The following is a 26,578-nucleotide window of genomic DNA, read 5'->3' on the forward strand; positions in this document are numbered from 1 at the left end:
AGAGTAGGTGTGTGTGTGTGTGTGCGCGGGCACACGTGTGTGTGTGTGTGAAGCATTGCTGGGTGATCTCCTCCTTGCGACTGCCAGTCCTGTGTGATAGGTGCCAGATTGCGTAGCTGGGAGCCAGGTTGTCTCTGCTTGTCAGGAGTGCAAGGTGGAGGAGGGGAGATGTGAGGATGATTACAGTACACTGTTCCTCTGATCTGATTCATCACTAACTGTCTCTCCTGCAAAGGGTGAACTTATTATCCCTGTCTCAACTTCCACGGTGGAGCCAGCTGCTCTCCATGCTTCCCAATTAACCCCAGGCGCCCGTCAAACGCTCCAATTAAGGCCTCCTCCTCCTCCTCCTCCTCGCAAATGTATTTGCCTGCGTTTGCCGGGCTGCTGGAGACGCTCGAACATGCGGCGGTGAGCGAGCCGAGCGTGTTTGTTTAGGAGCTGTCCTGAGAAATGGCGTTATAGCTCCCAGATTTATTTGAGGTGGGGTTGCTAACAGCTGAAACAAGTAAATACACCCAGATGTTTGGCTTCTTCACAATCAAGTCGGCAGGCCCGGGGGGGAGGGGGGGGGGGGGGGGCTGTCTGTCTAACGACAAGTCTTGTTCCTCGGTTTCTATGCTGGGATTTTCAGGGGGCCATTTTGTGCCTGCTCTCTTTGGAGTTTATGGGAAGTTTTATTTTCACGAACACTCGGCAGTACTGTTAGGTTTATGGCATCTCATCCCGGCGTCGTGCCGTGTGATATTGCCTTGGTATTTGAGTTGCGTGAGTCTTTCTCACTGGGCTGAGAGTTTCTTCCGAACTCGGTGTTTCAAAATCCTGTGTGTTTTTGATGCACGGGTTTCTGACGCACAGCAGTGTGCGTGCGCGCTTCCATGTGTAGGAGTGTTGCTGTAGGTGGTGGGATACAGGTTTGGCAGCACTAGCAAATCCTCGGAGACTGCCTGTGTGTGTGTGTGTGTTTGTGCGTGTGTGTGCATGTGTGGAGCCTATGAGCCAGTGCAGGGAGAGGTAGTGGTGGTGGTGGTGGTGGGGAATCTGTGGCTGATATGAAAGTGAAGGGAGAGAGTTGTCTCCCGACGCTGCCGTGGGGAGAGCCGTCAGGGAGCTAGAAGTCTTTGGGACTCCCTCTGAGCTTCAGCTGTCTTTGATCTCACACCTCCGCTGCGGTATACTCCACACTGCTCTATAGAACACCCTCACCTGCCGCCGATCCAGCAACACAGACTCACAGCTCGCATAGATGAGACTCTTAACTTGTATACTTGCACTTACTGCAACGCAGGGCTCAGTGCAACTGCACTTAAAAAACTGAGGTGGAAACTTTGCAAGCAGCAACTGTCAGAAAAATATATGACAATAGAGACTACACTGGTTATTTTTTTTTTTTTTTTGGATGTATTAATTACTCGGGTAGTGTGTAAAGTTTGGGAAAGTTTTTAAAAATCAGGAGAACTCATATTGCTCATCCTGTCTGATAAGGAGTCTGAAATGCAAACTTTTAAGGATCTAGACTCACAGATTTAGCACGCTTGGGTATTTTTTTAATAAGATATTGTCAACTATGGTGTAATCAGTAATGACAAAGGTAGCGTGATTAAGAGTCCTGCTCGTTTAAGCCTGCACATGTGAGTGCATTCCCTCCTCTCTTTTTTCCTGTCTATTACTGACATGTTGAATTAAGGTTGAAGTGCTGACCCTTTTTTAAGGTATTTTTTAATGACTTGTGATGGATAAATGCAAAACAAACAAGCAAACAAACAAAAAAAGCCTAATAATTTTCTCCATCTGTGGAATATGTGACTCAGTGCTACCCTTTTGGATCACTTCCCATCTACACAGGAAGTCTAGCATTAAAGCAGTGCTCCTCCTTTTCTCCATGCATTCCTTTGACTGACTGTGGCACATTTCTGGACAGCCTCATTCAGCATTCCTTTACATCCCGATTTGTTTGCCCTCCCTCTCTCCCTCCCTCCTTATTTTTTTTTTTCAAGTCTTCCTGCGTTAACGTCCGGCTTTATCATACGAGAGCCCAACACCAAGACAACTTCATCTCATCCAATTTTCACCCCTTTAATTCGGTTTAAATGGCATGGCCGCGAGGGCCAGGGCGGGAATTAATAAGAGCCAATAAAGCTCGCCGCTGGGGCATCGAGGCCAGTCTTTAAGTAAACATTATGACTTCTTGAGGGGGGATTCAGGCGCGGCAATTGATGAATTGCGGCGGAGCTTGGGAAGGGCTAATTTCTCACTTAGCCGTCCTGATGGGGCTAGCTAATAGGCCTTGCTTTGCCTGGCTGATTGTCTGCTGGCTTTATTATTGTGCATTATCACGCTGCCCCCTGGCTGTTTTTAGCGTTCGGCCCCGGAGACGCCAGAGCACGTCATTAATCACATTGCGGCACTGACTCATTCCACTTCAACACTTATTCCAATGACACAGTGGAATGAAGGAAAGCAAGGAGGGAGGGAAAGAAAGGGAGTGTGCGCAAAATGAGAAAGGAGGAAAACTGAACTGAAAAGAGGAGGAAATTCAAGTCCGAGTGGGCAGGACAGCTTCACGATAACACTCTAACCTGTAGCTGTACAGCCTTCGGATTGCACTCGGTAGTTCAGCTGCTGCAAACAGCGCTGGTTTGACTTCTGTCTGAGGTGCAGAGGATAAGAGGAGTGTATTCTACAGTCCCCTGGGCTAAGTGGAAGATCTACTGTCAAAATCATACGTGCTGCCACTCCACTTACACAGGACCCTCCATCTGCTTGATCCTCCTCTGAGCACAGAGGAAGAGAGAAAGATGTGTGTGAGGAGGAATTTCACTTCCTCCACTCATCCCCTCCCTTGGGCACCCCCTCTTTCTTGCTCATGTTCTACACACAGTGATTACGCTTGCATATTGAAAGGGATGTAGAGAAACATATGCATCCACTTCTATACATACTGTTAGACAGCCGGTCTCGCATACTGTCAAATCTACTCGAAACATCTCCTCTTTTCCTCCCGTGCCGTGTTCACATACACATGGGTTACATACAGCCGCTGTTTAACATTTACTTTTTTTTTTTTTGCTGTGAAAGCACGGCGAAGGATGCTGTTCTTGCGTCTCTGGTTGTGGCATAGCGTAGAGTGCCTTTTAATGACATGTATGAAGAATGCCTCCACAAACACAGAGCTGTTCTCGCTGCAGTTTGGAGGCCCGCTGACGGGATACAGATCCCGTTCTCCTGTGCTTTATAATATCTGCCATGTGCATGGGCTAATTGAATGGAAAACTTAGCTAAGAGTGTAGCGGGCTGCTGCAGTTGGCAACAATTAGTTTGAAAACTAAACTCTTTAGATACAAAATAAGGTGTGCAGTAAAAAAAAAACAAGTCTAGCATTTTCTCTTCTTTTCAAGGACCTTTGGGATATTTTGCTGAAGTATTAGTTTGCATTGTCTGCGAAAGGCTTCAGTAATCGGCTGAACAAGCATCTTTTCCTTCTCCTTAAGAATCAGAAAAAGTGTCTGATCAAACAAAGGCTCTGTGTTTTAGCATGGGAAGAAAATGGATAAAGTAGGAACAAGGGAAACCAATACTGCATAACTGGGCCACCGCAGCATCAAAGCTGCCCGTATTATCCATTGTCTCAGTTGTCACAGCCCCACTTGCCCTGAAACAAGTGGTTCATGAACAAATGCAAAGTCAAAAATATATAAATAAACAATCTAATAAGCATGGGGCTGTGGGGAAAAGGAGCAAGGCTTCCATTGTGGTGCTCGCTTTATTTGCCCCTTATCTACTGGGTAGCGAGCGCAAAAGAGGCGTTGTGTAAGCGTTGTGATTACATCGTGTGGGTTTGTTACCCAGGAATGTAAGATGCGCTCGGCTCATTCTGCTGTGCAACACACAAGGTCCCTCACCAGCCCTCCAAAGCATCTTAAGTGGAGAGGTCTGAGGGACCAAGACGCATGCGAGGATAATCTTATTAACTGTGGTGAAAGCTACTGATGCTCTGTGTTGTTGCACTGTTTGTCCTTGGAAAAAAATACAAATAAAATCAGTCTTCATTTGAAACAGGCTTTCCATTTTCTAATTTTTGTGCAATACACTTGTGGTAGAAACCTGGTTGTTTGCTGACGGGATGCTTTTAAGACCACGTATCTTTAAAATAAAGATAAATCATGAACATCAGTATGTTTAAAATGTACAAAAACATCAAATTGTCATTCATAAGTAGTCTCAATAAAGCTTTGCAGTGTACCTAGAAAAAGCTCAACTCACACGTGACACAGTAACGTGTAAATGACTAACAAACTTAATGACTCAGACATGCCACACTGCACAAAAAGGGTGAGAAGATCAAGTACTAAACCAGTTTGCATGTGTGTATCTGGGATTTGATATGTGTGTGTGTGTGTGTGTGTGTGTGGCAGGGTGTGACTAATTCTTGCTAAATGGCCCTTACTTGAGAGTCTGGTCCCCATCAGCTGTAGGCCAGACTTAGTGCCATCTGGGCACAATGTTAAGTTTTTGCTGGTGAATGAGAGCCACAGCCCCCAAATCCCCCCCAGCCCCTTCCCCTTTGCCCTTCAGGGCCAAGGGCATGCTGTAAAAGTGCAGTATTGAACACGAGGCCTAAGCATGTGAAGCTATTGAGCCTCCTCGGTAGGGGTTTTGAACCCATTATAGGTCCTCTAACCACCACCAAGAACCTTAAGGTTACAGTCTCCTTAAGGCATCTCATCCCCTCACACTGACCTGATCCAATGCAAACACATGCAGTCCATAGGAAGCACACTTTGTTTTATTGCTAGATTCAGCTAATCCTGCCGAAGGGCTCACACTCCTCCTCCTCCCTCTTCTTCTTCGCCCCTCAGTGTTTTAGTTCTTCCAGCTGTGAAGGAGCTTTTAATATTGTTGGCATAGCTGCGCGACGTGCAAAACACACATTGTGCATACAGGAAAACATGTGCAGGCACGCAGGGGCACAGTGAGGTGCACACGGACGCATGCATGCATACGTGAACACTCGTACACACGTGCACGTATAGTCTCAGTCTCACACTCCTCCCTTTCTCCATTCATTTTCTCCCTTATCCCACTTTTGCTCACAATCTCCCTCAATCGTCTCCATCTCCCATCTCTCCCCTCCCCTCTAACTCGCTGCGCCGCGGTGCGTTTGTGCAGTGTTGATAAGCCTAAGATAGCAGATCTCGGTGGTCGCTGATGTAATGATGATGAATGCTGCGGTGCTGCCAGTCTCCCCCTCGGGGGGCCCTCGACACTGAACAGTCGCCCTAATGAAATGAACACAAATACAGTACCCTGTCTGTGAGGGGGGGGTTGCCAAATCTAAGAAGACACTTCAAGAGTTTATATATAAATGTCCTCCAGTTTCTGATTGTGTGCGTGCGTGTCTAAGTGTGTGCACCATGCAATTGCAAATGTGTTCCTGATGAGAGCATGCAGGTACACCTAAAGCAGCTTTATAAAATTAAACTTGTGAAGTTGTAGGCTTTAAATAACAAACCTCGGTGATTTTTTGATACCATTAGTGCTCGTTTAAGCCTGCGTGAAAGAAAGAAAACAGTTTTTTTTCTATCAAAGGCAAAAGTTTATTTTAGTGTTTCACTTTGATGTGTACAATTTGCAGATGACTTTCAACTCAGTGCCTTTTTCACCGAAGCGTATAATTTATGTTAAATTGATTTGCTTAATGTGCTTATGAAATAAGATTTTTTTCTTTTTTTTCAGAGGGAACACTTTGAATTGTGGTATTTTAAACCTGTTTAATCGCCTCCCTTTCTGTGCGGAGGGATTACAGTTGAACGCAAATAATGATACACCCTCTTTTTCTAATTGGGTGTAGGACATTTCAACGGCAGAAACATTAATGTGAAATTAAGATTTATTCTGACTAACAACGGCATCCAGTGCCTACTTGTGAGTCATTCTTTATGTGTCAGGGATCTGTGAAGACAACTGTGGGGCTCTAAGTCCAGGTACAGGTGATTGTCTCTGTGATACGCTGTGTAAATTTAGCAACGCGATTTCTGGCGAGGGGGTCAAAGGGCCAAATGGCAAATTAAAACTTCTTTTGACATTTTACGTTAAGGGAAAAAAAAGTTGTAAAGTTTCTCTAAACATAGACTGATGTGTCTATATGAGGGTATGATTTTGAGTGTTTGTGGACGGGGCAAAAACGAGCAAACATGAAAAATGAGGGCACAGACAGCAACATCTGCACGACTGGGTGTGGGCGTCCAGGTCAGAGGGATTATGGGTGAAAAGGTCCTGCTTTTAATTGCTGCTTTGGAACTGTGGCCTGCCTTGTGGAGCACAAAAGGCCCGTCAGACACGCTTCAGTGGCTTGGACTTGTGAATATTTGGCCGACCAGTGGAATGCCCCGCTTTCTTCTCAGCTACCCCACTTCTAGTATGATCCCCAATCCTGAACCTCATATTTACTGCACTTTCAGCTCATTTGCTTTGGTCTGACTCACCTGGGGTGTGATAGGAATACACACATGTTGTTGTGAGCTAGAAACACGAGCATTTTTGGGAGCTCAGGTCTCCTCTTGTTCTTTTCTCCTTCACTGATTTTACCCAAGTTCAGCTGTACGGATGATGTAATGACAGTTTCACCGGGGCAATGGTGAAGTTTTTTCTCACCGTGCTCTTGCTTGACTTAATGTTGATGAAGTGAATGAGTGGCACCTACGAACTTAATATGAATGCACAGTGCCACCAAAAAGTATTTGCCCCTTCCTGATGTCTTTGTTTTTTTGCACAATTCTCACACTTAAATGTTTCAGATCAACAAACAAATTTTATATTAGACAAAGATAACCTGAGTAAATACAAAACACAGTTTTTCTGTCCAAACCTACCTGACCTTATGTGAAAAAGTAATTCTCTCACTTTGTTAAATCATGAATTAAGTGAGATTAACCACATTGTTTAGAAAGAAAGACTTCAAATTCACTAGCCAGTCTCAGGCCTGATTAACCCCACACCTGTTGATCAAGAACTCATTTAAACAGAACCTGTGTGAGAAAGTAAAGTTGGCTAAAAGATCTCAAAAACCATAACATCATGGCTCTCAAGTATACTTCACAAACGAAGAAAACTTGAAACAATGGTGAAACCTTCCAAAATTGAATATCGATGACTCAACCAGGAGGTCATAAAAGAACCAAGAACAACATCTAATGAACTGCAGGCCTCACGTCTCTCAGTTAAGGTCAGAGTTCATGATTCAATAAGAAAGAAACTGGGAAAAAATGACATCCATGGGAGATTCCAGAGAAACAACCACTGCTAACAAAAACAAACACAAAGACTGCCAAAAACATCTTGGTGATCTCCAAGAAAAATGTGTGAAAATGTTCTGTGGAATGACAAGACAAAAGCTGAACTTGTTAGAAGGTTTTGATTCCATTACATTTGGGATAAAACTAACACAGCATTTAATAAAAATATTATCACACCAACACTCAAACATGGTGGTGGTAGTGTGATGGCCTGGTGCTGCTTTGCTGCTTCAGGACTTCCTGTAATTGATGGAAACATGGATTCTGCTCCCGGAGAATCTCCGGCCAGCAGTTTGTGTCTCGGAAGCTCAAGAGCATTTGGATTAGTCCATCTCTGAATATCACAAAAAAACAAACAAAAATACAGAACAAAGTGAAGGTTTTGGAGTGACCTCAGGAGAGTTTGAGTTAAATCAGATTGAGATCCTTTGGGACAACCTTAAAACGAGCTGTTCATGCTCAAAACCCTCTAATGTGGCTGAATTAAAACAATTCTACAAAGAAGAGCGGACCAAAATCACTCCACGGTGATGTGAAAGACTCATTGCCAGTTAACGTAATTCTTGATTGCAGTTCTTGCTGCCAAGGGTGGCAAAACCAGTTATTAGGTTTAGGGGGCAATTACTTTTTCACACAGAGCCAGTTAGATTTGGATAACGTTTTTCCCTTAATAAATGAAATCATCGTCTGAAACCTGAATTTTTACTCAAGTTATCTTTACTTAATATAAAACGTTGTTTGACGATCTGAAACATAAGTGTGACGAATATGCAAAGAATTAAGAAATCAGGAAAGAGGAACATACCTTTTCATAGCACTGTACATGTATTGCACACGCTCTAATGATTATAACTCGCTCAGGCTGCGTAACCCCCGCCCCAGAAATGAAAGCATTCACTCTATCAAACACATGCAGCAGTGATTTGAGATGATATCAGTTCAAGTAGGACAAAAATGTCTTTGGTTGGAGATGACGGCTACGCATGTATTCATGTGGGAGTGATTAGAGGACAAGCTCTTGTTTAATTCTGTTTTGATTGGTAGGGGTGTAATTGCATTGTGTTTTTTCTTCCTCTCCTTTTTTTTGTAAGCCAGCAATTGCTTACAGATGTTGTTGTCGGGTCAGAATGGATGACAGACTCTGGTTTTTCAGGGGGTGGGGAAAAAAACAAACAAAGCGCACAGTGTTTGTCTGAAGTTTACCCCTCACCACTTCCCCCTTGCCTTCCTTCCTTGGGGAGTTGGTAAAAATCAGCTCGCCCCCCTCTTTCTTTGAGCAGCACTACTCTCTTTGCATTACAGCTGACTTTACTGCCTTTGTATCCATGCGTGTTTACAGAGAGGAGGACAATTAAATAGTACAGTTGGGTAATTAGCTGCTCTTTATTGTAAAGAAAATCAGTCAGACTAAATATTTCCAGTAATTATCCAAGAATTACGGGGTCTAAGTAAAGGCTTTGTAACGGACCAAATGAAACTGTCCTGTACTTTGTGTAAATGAGTGGTTGTGGTGTATCACCATGTTGTCTCCATAATCAGAGACCTCCATGACCTAGATAGAGTTGAGCTTGTAGACAGCCTCTGAGGTGCTGAACTGAGCAGCATGTCTGCTAGACTGTTGGCTGAACCCCTTCTAAATCCACAGACAGTATTAACTTGAACCACCTTTATTCTTTGAAAGAAAAATTGCCCGGCACCATGATATTCCCAAAAGGGCCTTCAAACAACCCTTGTTTTTTCAGGACTGTGAATGTTTCTCTCTCTGTGGTATCCCCTTAAGGTTTCTCCTTTCTCTTTGGAAAGACTGCTAGAGTAGGATTATCAGTATATCCACAAGCTGCCTTTACTTCTATTCTGAGATATAAAACCTAGTCGGGATGTCCTGCCGCACTCTGTTTATAGAGTTGTTGTATTTTTGACAAGAAGTCAGAAGTTTAGCGTGACAGCTGAAAACAGGGCACACTAAATTTTGGTTTTGGATATTTAACCGCAGTTAGCGAGGAAGGAAATCAGGCCCCTGACAAGCAGATCAGAGCCCAGCAGGTTTGAGTTAAAATAAATCAGTGTGAGCTCCTGGATTGACCCTCAGTGTGCTCTGGGCACCATGAAAAGGGAGGACTGGATCTAAAGTTTTCCTCACAGGGTTCACAGTTTACTTCTGAAGCATTCTACAGATAACATTAGAAAAAGTAAACTTATTGCTAACTGATTAATCTTCTAAATATATACTTCATCTTTGCATTCACTGGCTTTATCTTCTGTTTTTTCTCTATTAGTTATCCCGTCTCCATGAGGTCTTGAGGAATGAACAATCGTCATGGAAACCCAGTCCCAGGCCAGTTCAGCAGCTGAGAAGAAGAAGAGGGTGGAGACCATCGTGGCTACCAAGGGCTCATTAGCACGAAGTGACATCAGTGAGAAAGCAGTGGCCTCCAGCACCACCTCAAACGGTACAAGTCACCTCTAACTGAGCTGCAGTAATTCATGTCAATAACCTTTTGATCTTTTGTAATATAGCCACAAGCCACCCCATTAGTCAGATTACTCTTTGAGTAATAAGAGTCCACAATTGAAAGAATGCAATGCACACATCTTATATTAAGGTGTTTTTTCAGCTGGGACGACTCAAAATAAAAAGTGCATTCAGGTTAACCAGATCAGATAACAAATGATATCCTAATGTGTCCATGAACATACCATTGACTGAAAATTTCCTATCCATTTTCATCTTTTATTTTACTAGAGTCAAAAAAAAAGTAAGTGCCAAAACCTGCAGTTCCAAAAATAGCCACCAGCTCCAAGCTGGAACTGGGTTACAGTTGTCTTAGACTTACAAGACCAGGTTTTACAGCAGAAATATGGATATTTACTTGGGAAAAGAGAAATTTAGTAGTTGGTACCAATATCAGTAGAATTATCTGGTTCTCAATAATAAATTTCATGCCCCCGGTAAAGGTAAAAAAACAAAAAAAAACCCTCAAAACCCCCAAATGATTGATGAACTTAAACATAAACTTCCTTATTAAAAAGTCATTTTAAGTCAGAGGCATAGTGTGGCAGTGCATATATTTAAAATGGACTGCTGCTGACAGGCAGCCTCATTACATACACTACACTTAAAGAAACAAGAACCTCTGAATGTTTGTATCAAAAGGTATTGCAAGCATTGGGTCTGGTTCTAATTGTGTCACGGCCTAACATTTCGAATACTTAGGCCGGGATTATGCTTTCCGCATCCACAAGTTCCCTAGGATCCAATAGGATCCACTTGGATCTGCGTGATGTACATTTCATCATCAGATAGTTAGCATGAGGGTCTGTGTGGATGTCTGTTTTTTATGACCATGCGGACTTGTCAGCAAAATTTACATTACAATGCGTGCGCCTCAGGAAGTGGAGTTCAACAAAGTGTTACAGGAATGACTACACATGCAGATCTCCAGCTGTCCGAGTCTACAGTGGAGTATACAGTGGTCCCTCGTCTATCGCGGGAGTTACGTTCCAAAAATAACCCGCGATAGGTGAAATCCGCGAAGTAGCCAACTTTCTTTTTTACAATTATTATAGATGTTTTAAGACTGTAAAACCTCTCACTACACACTTTATACACTTTTCTCAGACAGACATGAACATTTTCACACTTTTCTCTTGTTTAAATACTCTCAAAGTTCAAACCTTCGTAGAAAAAAAAGGTCCAGTATTATAGTCTGAAACCAAAGGCACCCGGAGTTGCCTTTGACGGTGCAAAACCTTTGCATGACTTTTGTTTTAACTCCTATATTTGATTTCATCACCACTTTCCCGCTAGGCCACTATGTAACGGCTACCTGTCTGCTAGTCATGTATGAAGCTACTTGTACTAACAGGCCAACAAAGTAGTCAGTGTTCCAGTTTTTATACATGTATTTTATTTGTATCTAACTCAGCATTAGTTAGCAGGTATCTGTTTCTGTGTGATGCATCCTTTCAGGCAATGGATGCACTTTGCTAACAAGCTAGCTTGTACTAGCTAATAACAAAGACATATGATCACATATTGGTCCATGAAATCACAACAATGACTGCTGCAAGGTCACAATAAAGTCCACAAAGGGTGACGTGATGGTGTCTACATCCATCTTCTATCTACAGTCTACATGTGTCAGCGACCATCACTCAACATGTTTGAGCTGTAGGGCCACTGAACTAACCGGCGGTCCAATGATTATTATAGGACGTAAACGACCATCTAAAGATTTAGACACCCACTGTTTTTTTCACATAACTCTTTCTTTATTTTCATGGCTAACAGTGAGTCAAATACAATGCTCACTGGTAGCAACTTTGACATGTTTACATAGCAATGTCTTTAACACTTGCTATTAAAAGCTGCACGGTGCTTGCGCTTCATTAAGCTTGTCGTCATTCAGCCTTTCATTCCCACTTCTGAGCCTTGGAGTAGAAATATTAGACTTTTCTTTTGTTCAAATGAAAGTCATAACAAAATCGGAGTTGAGATCACCATGGCCTAAGCTGCAGCTGCGCTCATTAGCAGTGAGAGGATTTGGAAGGTTTTTGGGGGTATGGAGATTTGACTCTCGGAGGCAGAGCTGGTGGCCTGATAGAGTGTTTTGTGACTTCCTCTTCATTCTGCTGATGTCAAACATGATCATTCCAAGTGTGAACGGAAGACAAACAGTCTAGGAAGGGGTAAATAAGTCGCTGTGACTTGCTCTCCATATGGAAGTTATCACAGGAAGTAGGTAAGCTAATGCATCCTGAAGCATCTTGGGAACACTCTCACTCTTACTCATTCCCAGATGGCTGGCTCTGTTTCATTCATTAAAGGGACAGTAAGAAAAAGTTTGTTACGGAAAAAGCATGGCTGTAATTTGGAACCGTGATTGTTGATTTTTCTTAGTAATGTGCTGATAATTACAGCTGTAAACGGCTCAAGGTTTGTCTTAAAAATCTGCCGTTTGCCACGTCAGAGGGCATGCTACGACTTTGCACTCCCTAAAATACAGTAGTCCCATAACTCACTTGACGAGGGGAGGGATGATACTTATCTGAAGAGAAAGGTCCCTTTTAGATCCCAATCTCTCTCCTGGAATCATAAGATAGCTTACACATTCTTTGTGTGGTTATAATTACAGCACATTCCCCATTCGGCCCCAGAACTCATAACCTCTTATCAGGTGTAACCCTACACTCGCCTCAACTTTAACCCTCGTAGCCCCTGCCCCAATGCATCCATCCAAACAAAAGGTAATTGTGAGCAGCTGTGGAACCCCAGTGACTGGTTCATCTTAGGAAGGCCCGGCAAAATATTTCCCCCCGTCAGGCAGAGTAGCGGCCCCTGATCTCAGCACAGCAGAAACCCCCACGGAGCGCCTGGCAATAGCGTGCTATGATAAGTTGTGAAAAGTGGAAAACAATTAGGGAGGGCAGGTGGACTGGTTAGTGCGGATGTTTCCAAAGATATCTCTGCTACCAGGAAGCACAGCCGTTTTCTGTAACTCTGATTCAGCTCGGAAGCAGGTATTGATCTGATCAGAGCTTATTAGTGATGATAACCTTAAGCTCCAAAATCCTCCCTTCGTGTGCACTGCAGCGATAATTCCCAACTTAAGCATTCCTTGCTCCTTTGCTCTCTTGTCCCTAAGTTGGGTTTGTCCAGAATGAACAGGCCCCGGAGTAATTATTGAGTCCTGGTAGAGCGTTCCCACATGGTTAGCTAAATGGTGGCTTCATCCTGTGTACCATTCATCTCTGTGCCCCCTCCTTTTAGCAGTGACAGCTCAAAAGAGCCGACTGTGCCACAACAATGCTGTGATTGGTGCTCTTTAGGAGGGGTTTGGAGATGACGGGGGGGGTGGGGGTGAAGGGGGGAGCGGGGGTCTCTCCCCGCCAATCCTCATCATTCAGCAGGCAGGTGGACCACAAAGTCCCTTGATTCTTTTGTTAGGTCCTACGATTAAAAAAAAGATGTCCATGCTCCTTGGTTGGATAAATCCCGTCGTCATGGGATAATTTGCTAATAAAAAAAAATAAAATAACAGGGTGGGGGGGCTAAAGGACTGGTTATTTGCAAAGGAGAAAAAGAATGGTAAAAGTTTCTGGTTGGTTGGACTTTTATGATATGAGTGCTGCCGATCCGGGGAAGGAGAGGGAGCGAGTGTAAATAATAGGATGGGAATTGAAAAAGCGGGCTCAGTTTAGAAGATTGTCAGTGAACGCCGCTTCGACTGCAGAGCCTCTGCAAAGCATGTTATTAAGTGGGCGAGTTGGGATGTTTTAATGGGCGTGCTTAAAAGGGTGAGAGAGTGAGGGTCTCAGAAGGCAAACAAGTTAAGCCTTAAAGGGCAACAAATGTTAGGCTTTCGTGTAGGTTACTGCAGAAATCCCCAAGCAAATGGAGAGCGTGGCTAAAGTGTTTAAGGAAGAAAAGGAGCACTTGACTACACTGAAAAAAAAAGGAAAAAATCTTCAGATGGGCAGAGAAGGTTGAATGATACAGAGAGATGGGTGGGGGCGGGTGATAGAGGAAGAGTGAGGGGCCTCCTTCTTTTTAGGGAGCCATTTAAATGATCAACAGTAAATAGAGGGGAATGTCATCTGACAGAAATAAAGTTCCCGTTAACAGCAGGGATGGAAAGTAATTTACAGATACGCTGTCCCCGCCATCTTTGTGCCTCCCAGATAAGGTTTCATTTCAGAAACGGATAGGAGACATTTTCACTTACGGGCCCCCATTCTGGGACACCTGTGATAACAGCTTGTGGACCCCTAATTGAAAATGGGTTTCAAAATGGATTTTCACTTTTCTTCCTCCCTCTTCTCCCCCCTCTCCATTTGCTCCCTCCCTCATGACTAACCCCCTCCTCCTTCCATCCCCACCAACACCCAGCCCCCCCCCCCTTTTTTTTCTTTCCTTGGCGTTCCCTTGTCGTTGGCAGAGGGAGGCAATATTGGAAGGACAGGAAGGGAGGAAGGGAGGGAGGCTTGAAATGGAGCACTGGGAGCGGATCATCCCTCAGCCCGTGTCACAGCTATGACAGCCGCATGATCCGTCTTATTAATGAAATCATTGATCACTTGATGGGACTCATAATCAACTGTTTCTCCACTGTGTCCTGCCCCATCTCCTCCCCCTCCTCCTCCCTGCTCATGCTGTCACCTCTGCTTTCCACTTTTTTGTCCCTGCTGCTAATCCCCCCCCCCTCCACACACTCACACTCACACACACACACACAAAAAGAACAATACCTAAATGAAAGTTATTCATAAATGCATAAAATTAATAGGAACACTCAAACACAGCCTGACTATCAGATGACTCAGCGTCATCAGGAGATCTAATGGGAGGATTGATTCCTTAATTATTTTAAGTGCTGTTTTCTTTAACTGTAGTTTTTTTTCTCTTTTCCTAAAAGGTGACCTGTGTCATCTGTATTTGTGCTATATGTTTTTTTATGGGGACCAAAGAGGGAAGCAGGGGCCTCTTCATGTTATCCTGCTGGGGGCTCTGCCTGTGGGGGCTAATGAGAAAGAACTGATGGAGGGATAAGGGACCTCATGGGAGCTCTGCCTGGCCCGTGGGTCAAACAGCACAATGGAGGAGGCGTTATAGACCCTGACACGCAGCCCCACACAGGAAAAGTGGCTTTAAGTGTCAAAAGACCGCTGTATGCTACATGCATAATACATAGAAATGCATAAAAACACATTGTGTTAGAATTAGAAGGTATACATAGAAGATGACAAAATGTAACCATAGCATGCTCTTTTATGATTGTACATTATAAGCTTTCAAAGATAAATATTGAAGCTACCTGTAGAATTGTAAAATCACCATGTGCACACGCAGCGGATGTGCTTTGCCTTCACTGGTGAGCCATAGCCATTTCATGGACTTCTGCACTGAAGGCAATTTCCTGCAGCAGCAGGAGGACAGACTTTGGCAGAGCCACCTCACAGGGGCCTGAGGCGCAGGATTAGCTTAGCCTCGCTGCTACTCAGGGCGGAGGGGAACCTCAGCAGCCCAACCCACTCCAGCGCTGCCTGGCCTCTCTCGTCTGGCACACTTCCGCCTGCCCAGATCTGCCTGCTGGGGCTTCGCTGCTCCCTCACTGCTGCAGGATGCATATAAGCCGCTGCCTCAAGACCTCTGAACACTGCAGTGGTGCCACCAGAATTTAGCTGTAGTGGAATTGCATCTTTTTTTTCTTTTCTTTTTTTCACTCAGTGCTACTTGTTGTAGATAGAACAAACATCAAGTTAATTACAATGTAGGTCTTCTTTTTATGCTAGCCAGCTGTTACAGTAACACTAGACTTAATATAGCTGCTGAGATCCACCACAATATCAAGAGACAAGGCAAAAGGCAAAAAACAAAAACAGGAAATGATAATCGATAGAAACATCTCTGAATAAGCCACATGCTTTTAACTGATTTGCAAAGGAAACTGAGTGAACGCACAGCAATAAACCAGGAAGTCTGCAAACTGTATTAGATAAGTTCACCGCTTGTCCTTATCTTCGAGTGAATTTGGCAATCTCAGCGTTTGTTAAAAATTGTGTATTGTTTTTCGCGTTAATGTCGTCTTTCAGCAATGATGCTGAATTCAGTGGTGTTTCTTTTTTTAATGTGTGTATCTTTAGATACCAAGACAAACTGTAGTTAAATGAGTCAGAATTCATGGCATGCATGCATCTCCACTCTTAGATTTTTAATATGTTGTGAGAGTTCATGCCACAGCGGCTCCTTAAAAAAACAAAAACAAACCTGAGGTCATTTTTACCAGAAAGGCCCAGGGGTCAAAGGTCATGCAAGTCTAAACCAATGACCAGCAGTTTAATGACAGATCAGCTTGTCTCGTGAGAGAGGATTGGTGTGTATTGACCAGCTTCACTCTGCTGAATCTACGGTCCTGCTGGCTCCTGCTGCTCCCCTCAGAGAGGGAGGCTGAGGGACGACCGGCGGCCCCGTAAACCCATAAACCCATAAACCAATAAAGTGGGGAAACAGTAGCTGATTATTCTACCATTCTGGCCATTTGTCGGGAGGCATCAGTGGCCTCCCACCTGCCAGGAGGAACAAAGCAGGAGTGTCACGACCCGACCGGGAGGATTTATTGTGGCGTGTTTTTCTCTGTTTGGTTTGTTTGTTCTCTTCTCTTTGGATGAAGGAGCAACTAGTGGCCTTGCCACCAGGGTTGGATTTTAGAAAGAAAAATAGGCTTCGATATTGTCTGTACAATTTGATTTTATTTACAAAGATGTATTTATTATGCACAGTGAAATATTTTCATAAATAATACCAGCTGGTTGGCTTATGAATAACTTGTGGATTCTTTGTTTACTGCAAAATAAATACATAAATAAGCCAAAAAATATAAACAATTAATATATTATAAAGTTGTGGAATCATGTGTTATGTGCACATCAAGATAAAAAGTGGTAAAAGAAAAAAGCAGAAAAGCTAGGGTCAGTTTTTTTATATATATTTTTTACCTTTATGAGGTACTTACTGCCCTTTATAATTAGCTTTTTGCATGAAAGATATTTCCAGGCCATTTGCTGCTCTGTGCTCTAAACTCACTGGATTAAATCAAGACATGCTTTCAGATTTGAGAGCGCAAAAGGCTCTGTACTCCCTAATCTCTCTCCCCTGACCTCTACACCCTCTGGGCCTCGACTCTCACCCTTCCCTGTGCTTTCCCTCCCCTTTCGCCGCCCAACTCTCTCCCTTTCAGTGCGAAAGAGGAGCTAGGATCAAAGGCCATAAACCATGGCAGTGATTTCTGGTGATTGATTAGAAGCAGAGGTTGAGAAGCAGCAACTCTCTCCCCTCAGTTCTTCCCACCCTCCGGTGCTGTGCACGTATTCTCCCAGGGCTCTCGTAAATAGCTCAGGCTTTAAGTGTGAAAAGAGTTGCCACGATTGGCAGACAGGACCCAGAGAACACATCCGTGCTGAGGCGGCTTGGCCAGTTTTTCTGCCTTTTCTTTCTGGACGGCGGAGGGGGTGTCAGTTGATAAGAACCATTTGTTGTCTTGCTCGGATCTGGGGAGGGACAGTGTAATCCCTTCGCCCTGGTCTGTTCGCAGACCTGGAGGAAAAGAGCAGAGGAGAGGAGGAGGAATTGATTTTCAGAGTGAGGGCATGCGGAGAATTGAACTCAGATGTGTAGCACAGACAGGGTTTGAAAGAAGCTTTCTACTTGCGGGGAAACAAACGTCTGTAGCTTACAGCAGAGGAGGCCGTGCAATTTGAACTTGAGCAAGTCCTTCTAATGTTAATCAATTGCATAGCTGTCTTTCACCATTCCCGCCTCCCGCCCGCTCTGCCTCCCTCCCATGTCCCGCGCACAACTCAGCCCGGAGGCCTCTTGACAAGCAAGTGGTCCTGTAAAGGCATTTTAATAGGCCACGGTCATTCAGTGGCATGGAGATGAATGCTTGAACCAGATCTCCAGCATGCGCGCTTTTGCACAGACACAAATACACTTGGATCTTTCGGTCTTTGCTACCCTGCATGATCTCACCTGGAGCTGTGAGTCTAATGATGTTCAGAGTGTGGGCCTTGCAGCGACAGCTCCGGTCCTGGGGAGATGTGTCTCATGTCAGACTTTGCGCCAGACAGACTCCAATGAGGAAGGCGGGGGGAGGTGGTTGTGGTGGTGGTGGTGGGGTGGGTGTTCTGCATCGCAGCTGGAGCGAGGCCAAAACTAAAAGTGCAATTCTCTGATGGTTTTGTCTCTCCTCTGTGGTATTTACGCAGTGATTGAGCGCATTTTTGGGTGTCGTGGAGTATCTCATTACGCCCTTAAAAGCTTTTTGTCCGTCCACATGCTCTAAGATATGTACACACGCGTTGCAGACTGTGGAAACTCAGTCATGCGTGCTTGCAGACACCCTCGTTTTCTCTCACTTTTCTCAGCGGCACCAAAACTGTACACACACATTTGGTGCAGCTGGAGGATGGGCCGTCGTTATTAACTGTTTGGTGACCTCATGACTTCATCTTCGGTGCTGTCAGAGGCGGCCCACATTATGTCTCTGCTCGGCTCAATGGGCTCTTTGTTCTGGCTTGGCTCTGGAGGAGCTCAGCATGGGGCTGCGTGAGTCCAACAGTCCCACTGCGACCCAAAGGGGGGAGGGAGAAGGATGGAGGTGCTGGGAGGTAGTGGATGAAGGGAGGCAGAAAATGCAAGGGGAAAGGGATGAGAGGAGATGGAGGAAGATTGAGAAGATTTGGGGAAGACATGGGAACAGGAAGTAGGCTTGGAGTGTGAACTGAAGGCCAGGAGTGAGTGAGAATGCACTAAAGGAGGTGGGGCGTTGAGAGGGAAAATTGAGGGACTTAAGGATGGAGAGGAAAAGGAAAGCAACAGGCTACAGGTGAATCCTGTGGTAGCCTTAAGCATTTTAAGTCAGCTTTCCCTCATCACACCGATTCATTCCAGTTCGAGCAGCGGTTTATGATGGCAACGTGTCACATGAGCTCCAACGGCCGAGTGTGGGATTAATGTAAAAGTAATGCAGAGATTAGAGAAGGAGGATTCCACTGGTGGGAATGACAGGAGAGGTCATACATGAGAGGAGCTTATTACTGAGAGGGGACATCCACAGGAAGGGGAGATGCAGGGGGGAATAGTCGGGGAAATGGGAAGTGAGGTAAATGGACGCAGTGTAGACGGAGGAGATTTGATGAGAAAAAACTGAGGAGTGAAAAGGTCGAGAAAACAAACACGAGGACGCAGACTGCAATACATCTGGTCAAAAAGAGGAATGTGGAACGGTACATGGAATGGTTTGATTTGTAGATTTAAGGATATTTTTATAAAATATATATATGCATTTGTTAGGTGATGCTAAATCTGGGTCAGTTATCATTCTGACATCATAGTTTCATTAAAAAAAAAGCTAAGTATCTATTAAAAAGTTTATTTTTGTAACAATGGGACCAAAGATGCTTGTTCCACAGTATTTGCATTTGCATCCCCTTCATCGTCCTCAAACCACAAACCTGACTTACTCCATGAGAAGTGAGTCCTTCACATATAAGTATTGCTCTAAATATAACTGCAGATAAACTTGCCAGACGCTGCTTTGGAGCAGATTTATTCATATTGCATATTTCTCTAGAACAAGTAACAATACCATTTTTCCACAATGTCTCAGTTCACCCAAAACATTGCTTTGACTTTACTGACTGGACGTTTCTTTCCCCAGTACTCATCTGAAGTGGATTTAAATTTTAAAGTCTTGGACCTAAATATCACTCAAGAGTGATATGTACAAACAATCTTTAACTTCTGGGATCCTCTCAGATAAACATTCCCTATACTCCATACTACACTTTACGTTAAACGAGCATATAGCCCCTCAGTCATACTTTACGCATCCCGTCTGATCTAACCTGTGACATATGAGACAATTTCTTCAGCAGCTAGTCCCATAAATTGTCCACACCTGCAAGTTTCACTGTGTATTGTGCTTTCTCTCGCATTACAGAGGCATTTATCTAATCACATAGAAATCTTGTGCTTTTCCATTTCCTCGCTCACCTCCAACCTTCAGCCCCTTCCCAACAGACAGTGGTTAAGTCTGTTTGGCCAACATGGCAGATCCTCTAATCTGCAGGGCTTTCCCTGCCTGCAGCAGACACTATAATGAAGTTGTCCACATCTCACCTTTATTTTGAGAAGGAGAGGGCTAAACTACCCTCTGTTATTAAGCCGGCACTCCCGCTGATATCACACATTGGGGGCAGGTAAGGGTCAGGTCTTCTGTAGGAAATGTGGCCTGACTATTGGGCGTCATACAATGACAGCATGTTGGAAAATCTTTATGAAGTGAACTGTTAGCTGCCCAGTCTTGATGATTAAACTGGAAAATGAGCCAATGTTATTTTAAATAATTAGAGTTGTGAAAGTAAAGTGTTGATTCACTTTTTTGAAGCCAGGGTGGATTAACGTGCATGCCAAAGAACAGCCCCTCATTGTGGGAGCACAGTGAAGTGAGTCTGTTGAGTTGTGTTATTTTTATGGCATTTGGCTTGTAGTTTGGAATTCTGATTGTCATGGTCTCTGAAAAAAACAAGACCTTTGCGTTTAAATGTGATGGGTTAGAAACTGTAAGCATTACCAGCTGCAGCATCAAAGCTCCAGGCATGCTGTTCGTTTAACCCAGATCCGTCACACTCACGTGTAGCCCCCGATTCAACCTGTAATGTAGACATTCAGCAGAAAGCATGAGACTGGGACTAATGCAGATTTATGGTTGCAAATTAACTCTCCTCAAAACTCCCAAACTGTGATATGTCAACGATGGCTAGCTAAATTTAAATATATTTGGAAAGGTACTTTAAATAAACACACGTAAATGTATCCCTGTAGGTTTGCTTCACTTGCGTTGGTTGACTGTTCAGTTTCACAGGTATGACAAGTTTGAAATCAGCAGTTCATTCATCTTGCAGCTTAAACAGAAAAAGATTTAACTGCGACAGCTGAATTGTGATTGGGGGAAGTGATGACAGAAAGCAGGAGGAGGCAGAAAAAGGGTATTCTCATGAGGTGTTTGCTGAGATAAACTAAATCACGAGGTACTCCGTGAGAAACCTGCATGAGTCCAAAACTGAATCTACTCCACTGGCCTGCTAAATTGCATTGCAATGGTTGATTGCTTGTTATGTAGCATGCAACATTAGCAAGCTAAACAAAGTCAGCTAACAGTTTGCACAAACTAAGATAAGAAACTTGAATTACGTCCAAACCTTATGCTTCTCAACAAGCTTAGCCTGAACACAACAAAGCTTACTTTGGAGGAAAGAATGTTTGCAGTTTGTTTAAATACAGGCCAATAAACCACCTTTAGAAATGTACCGATGCGGTGACTAGCTTGCTTGTGCTGTATGCTATGCGAAGCAAACTCTTGATAAAACAGTATTTAGTCAGTCATGTGCCCTTCAGTGTGTAACTCCAGACTGATTGCTGTGATGCTGTATGCTAAGCATCGACACTAGCAACTTTCACTGTGTTCTGGTTGAAGTCGGAAGTCAGAATTTTCAAGACAGCAAGTTGGAACAACCCCACCAAGCCCGGCTAAGTAAGCCAAGATGGCGGCTGTAGAACAGTAAACAGTAAAACTGTAAGGGTTAGATTTATTAAGCAAGGTTAAGCGTGGTTGCGCAATCCCCAAAAAGTGCTTATAGGTGTGGTTAGTTTTACGGGTTATTTACAAAAGTTACGCCGTTTTGGAAACAAGGTTATTAGTTAACTAAAATATCAAGCGCAAAAAACAAGACGCTTCTTTCTTGCATTAAATATCGACAAACTTAGCACTAAACTATGTGTTGCTAACGTTAATAAATGATTGATTTAAATATTTTCCTCCTTAAACTTTGCATGCTGACAATAAAAACTCCCCAAAATATATACGCAATAGGTCATTTACAAAAATCTCAAAAGTCAATGTGCTCTCTACGTAAATATTGATAGTACTTTTAATGAGGCTCTATTCATGAGTGTGCTGCAGGGGTGCTAAGTGTAAGGAAAAAAAACATTGTTCCGTATTGCTTGTGGTGGATGAGTGTTCTACCTTCCTGAGCAGCTCAATTCCAGAGTCACGTCATTCCCAGCTTCAGCATCCGACTCCTGAGGGAAATGTAACGCAGCATTTGTCGTTGTATTGCTGTAACTGTAACATGTGGTAGTTTCCTAATCTGGACAGCTTGAGGTTATGATCCTACAGATGCTTATAGTCATTTTTTGGAGTAAGTTATATCTATTCTTCCTGATTTCTCTTGACATCTCTCCGCATTCATTTCATGAGAAGTCAACAAACTTTTCTTTTCCATCTCTTATTTTTTCATGCTACTGCTGGTTTTTTTTTTAATTTATAAATAAAAAAACTGGTCGCTTTCAACCTAAATTAATCCCCATAGAGCCCCAGCAGTTTTTTCTTTTTTCTACCCAGAAAATGACCCTGAAAGAAGTACTGTGCATCCTGCAGTAGGAACGTGCACAAAGCTGTGACCCACCCTAAAACTGCACGATAATTTGTGCGGTGGAAAATGGTCTACTCAGTCACTGAAATAGGATGGAGACGATCAGCCTTCTTCCTACTGTTAGAGCATTTTTAAATCATTTGGGAAGTGCTTTTTAAATACAGTTTCCAAAGTAGAGGCTTCTGGAACGACTTCACCTATTTATAAAGTGCATAGTAAAAGAGGAAACGGTCATGACCGTGATAAAAGCCACGAGCTGACATGCGTTGAGGTAGCAATAGAGCTGTACTATTTGTACAAGTGTTGCTGGCATTTTGACCTCATCAGATGCAGTTTAAATTGGATGCGGTATGAATGATGTTCAAGCTTGACTCTCAAAAAAGTTTCACCTCTGTTTACTTAGCTGTTTTGCAGGTGTGAGAAGAGATCAGCAGCAACAGCACAGGCAGTGAATTAGACAGACAGATCTGAACATCCACGGGCTTAATCACCATGGAGGAGTGAGGGAGGGAGGGAGAGAGTCCACTCTGGACTTAGATGTTCACTAGTCATTGATAAAGTGCTTAGCAGCAAGAAAATTAATGAATCCGGCCTGACTGGTGGAGCGGGGGGGGGGGGGGTTTGGGTTGGAACGGCTGGGAGAGGAGGAGGGGTGTGTGCGGGGGGGTAATCCTGTTCCAGCTAAATGGCTGATCTCTCTCATTCCTCAGATATCAAATGTCAAAAGTTAAATTAGCCTGCTAGCCTCAGATACGAGTTAACATGCTTTTAAACGGGTCGTGGGGCGGCGATTTCTGTCTCCCCTGGGAGGGCGGGCAGGTGCCTTTGAAGTGTCTAATTATCCAACTCCCAGTAAGTGTGGGCAAACTATCTTAATGGGGTTCTCAATGTCTCAATGCATTGCACTAAAAGGCTCTTACAAACCTTTACCCCAATGAGTGGATGTGTTTCTCCACGCAAAAAATCAGAGAGGATTTTAATTATAAATGCACAAGGTTTGCACTAATAAAAGCTGATTATTCATGCTTAGAGCTTTATAAATTCTCATTCTATTCTAAAAGGTGAGATATAGCCACAGTGGAATTTTGGATCATGTTTGATGTGCTTGAAATTACTGTATTATTTTTTTTATAATTTTATCCCAACTGTTGGCTCTGCATTTCTTTGCTTTGGCTGGATATTCATTTCTCTTGGCGAGCCGTTCCTAATCTGAGTGCCACAGACTTGGTCCGGATCACTGTGGTGTCAGAAGCGGGATTCCAGTGCTATGGCCCAGTGGAAAGCTGGCCCACTCTGGTCTGGTGGGCAGTGTGCCCAGATCCACCCTCGAAGACACACTATCCCATGCGGACATGACTATGCCCTCATCTGCCCTAGCACATAATCATTTTATATTGTTGCGGAGGACATTATAAAGGTCTAACAGGTTATGGCTGATGATAGCTGGCTTGTGACAGTCTGAAGCAATGCTAATACAGTCTATGAGCCAATCAGAGCACTAAATGGCATCTTTTTGCTTTGAAGCCTTGATCAAATGCATCTCTTGGTGTTTGATTCCTCAAAGAATACAGGCCAAGGTGCCCTTTGAGTGAAAAACCTTAAAAGCTGTAACTATCCGTGGTCAAAAACGCATCAGTGTGCTTTTTACAGTCAGGGCTTTCAGCTCTCTCACTGCGATGCTCATTGCTCCCTCACAATGTGGCCCTGATGAAATGGTAGTGGGGTTTCGGGCAGCTCTACGGTGGGCCTGTGCCCCTAATGGGTGAATAAGGGGTAGCTTAGGGCAGGGGGAGGCTTGGCACGACACAACCCTGCTGTGAGGCTGATTTGAGGTGAGCGCAAGGAAGGAGAAAGGAGCCAAGCAGGCTTTGATTTGCCCCTCCCCAGCCCCGGGGCCTGGAGGCTGGGACTGCGAGATGCTGAGGCTCTGGGTGCGTCCCAGAAGACCCCCGGCGGCAGAGAGAGCAAGCTGGGACCACGAGTGGTGGAGCAGGGGGCTGGGGCGTAGGCTGCCGAGAGCCAAATTGAGATGTGGGAGTCGTCAAATTTGCCTAGATGAATATTGAAGAGGGCATTTGCGGACGCTGTGTGGGAAATCAGCCGCCGACAATAGACTGCTAACCAGGAGAGGGAACATCCTGACCTCTCTCTGCAATTCGTCCAAACATCAATCAGGCACTGATAGTTAAATAATGTACCACAGCGGGTTCACTCTGCAGAGACAGAATCAAACACGAGTGCAGAGTGAGAGGGAGCTAACTTTTATATTTGCTGAGGTTCCCCAGACGTTTAGACTGGGGGATTGCTAACTATCCTGCCCACAGATATCAGAGTAATGACCTCATTCTGCCTTCTGACATTTAGATGTCTTTGTTAAGGAAGTTGTTCGAAAGTCAACCTTTTTAGGCAGATACAGCAAGGCTCGCTAACCTTCACATAATGCATAACTGAACCTTGTTCTGTAGAAGGCCCCGAGCTCCTTGTGGCATTGAGCCTATCAGCCAAGAAGTTGATCAGAAAAATACCTCACACAATTGCAGTAATCCCTTGCGCGCTTGCTGTTGGGTTTGGTAGAGCTTGAACGGTCTCTCGCTCTCTCCCTCGTATTTCAGCCTGCACTAATCGTGAATGATTCCCTCTGTCTTTAGCTCCAATGCCAGGGCCGGTGAATCAGGTACATAAGCCTAAGCTGCTTGGAGAGGTAGTCTTATTAAACTCTAGCCAGCTGCTGGAATTTTTCTTCCCCCTCTCATTGTTAATTGGGGAGTCTTGAGTCTTTCCCGGGAGTTGATTTGCAAGAGAAAGAAAAAGGGAGCAAGAGATTATTGCACAGGAGGAGAGGAGCTTTGAAGAAGTGTTTTGTGATTTCACCGCATATCCTCCACTCCTCTTCTCCTTGTTCGCTCTCCATGTGCTCCCCAGCCAAAACTTGTTTGTGCCACTGACAAACAGCGCTTTGAGAAGTTCGAAGGTGGAATACAGCGCATGTCTGGCTTTGGCTCAGAGGTACAAGAACACCCCTTCTGATATTTTGGGCTTTTAGAAAAAGTGGTAACTGGGGGTGGGGGGAACTACAGTGCGCAATGGCCCTTTGTACAACATGCGTGCCCCAACTCTGGAGACTCTGACTGAGTTCAGGCCGGAAGGCGAATCAGATGGCATGTGGAGGAACAACAGTCCTCGTTCTTAACCTGCGCCTCTAGAAAATGCCTTCAAAAACAACAAGCTGAGTGTTTTGTTTCACTTGCTGTTTCTTTGAATTGGCTGGGCATCCTTAACTTTAGCCCCCCTCTTGTCCCAGGGCCCAGCTCTCAGAGGTACTGGCCCCGCTCCATATCTCATTATCTCTTTCAAAATTTCATTTTGTCATTGCATCCACGCTGTCTTTTATGCTGCCATATTAAAGGCCATGCATAGGGTTTTCTTGAAAGGTATTTGAACCAGAATCCTACAATAGACACCCCAGACAAGAGGAAAAAAGGGAGAAACCTGGGTTTTAGGATTTAATGAGCGGCTTGCTGGGGGTGAAAGAAGGATAGAAACCAAGTGAGTGAGAGCAATACAGAGTGCATTTGTAGAGGGTCAGAGAGAGAGAGAGAAGGAGGAGAAAGAGTAGTAAGGGAGGAAGAATGCAGGAATGGAGCACCAGGTACCATTATAGTGGCAGAGAAAGCTCCTGAAATACTAGAGCTGGGGCGTGTGCTCTGATCAGGACGGCAGTGAGCACAATTACCTTCTTTTCAAATCCTTCAGTGACACTGCGGGAGGAAGGAGGACTTTGAAACTTGAAAGGCAGGAGCTCGCTTTCAACCTCAAACGCGAGCAGGAAAGGGCTCTGAAATTTGTTCAGTGCTCCCCATCCACCATTAGCTTGTTTCTTCCTCTCGCCTCCAGGCATTTAAGCGCTTTTTGAAAAGATGTTAAGAAATTCAATCACCATAGAGAGAGCGGGATAGTTCTTTTTTCTGTTTTTTTGAGAGGCATGCTTTTCCTCTGGTCCACAGAGGACCGGCCTGCTGCTTTTGTGTTGGGCTGAATAGACCTGCAAACTGGTAGAGGACTGGATGCGGCAACCATGGGAAAAGAGAGGGAAATAAAAGAGGAATGAAAAATGAGGGAGGGAAAAGGGGAAAGGGTCTGCTGGGCTGATGGTCAGAGTTGGAGAAGTGTTGCAGGGTTGAACTTTTCAAAGTTGCATGTGTTTACCTGTGTCTTCTCTGTCTTCATTACCTCATTTTTTGACAGATGCTCAACACGTTAGAAGGATGTAAAAAGTTTCCACCCGCCAG

At 44.2% G+C, this 26,578-nt stretch overlaps 1 protein-coding gene across 1 annotated transcript in view; it reads left to right on the plus strand.

Annotated features, from left to right (window-relative positions):
- Positions 1-26,578, plus strand: part of gli3 (GLI family zinc finger 3) — a 96,748-nt gene that overhangs the window by 8,069 nt on the left and 62,101 nt on the right. Inside the window, exon 2 of the mRNA XM_039617629.1 lies at positions 9,572-9,745. Within this exon, the coding sequence (XP_039473563.1) occupies positions 9,613-9,745 (133 nt within the window). The 5' untranslated portion in view covers positions 9,572-9,612. The remainder of the gene's footprint in view (positions 1-9,571; positions 9,746-26,578) is intronic.

The sequence above is a fragment of the Oreochromis aureus genome, linkage group 9, assembly GCF_013358895.1.
Source record: "Oreochromis aureus strain Israel breed Guangdong linkage group 9, ZZ_aureus, whole genome shotgun sequence".
Classification (NCBI taxonomy): Eukaryota; Metazoa; Chordata; class Actinopteri; order Cichliformes; family Cichlidae; genus Oreochromis; species Oreochromis aureus.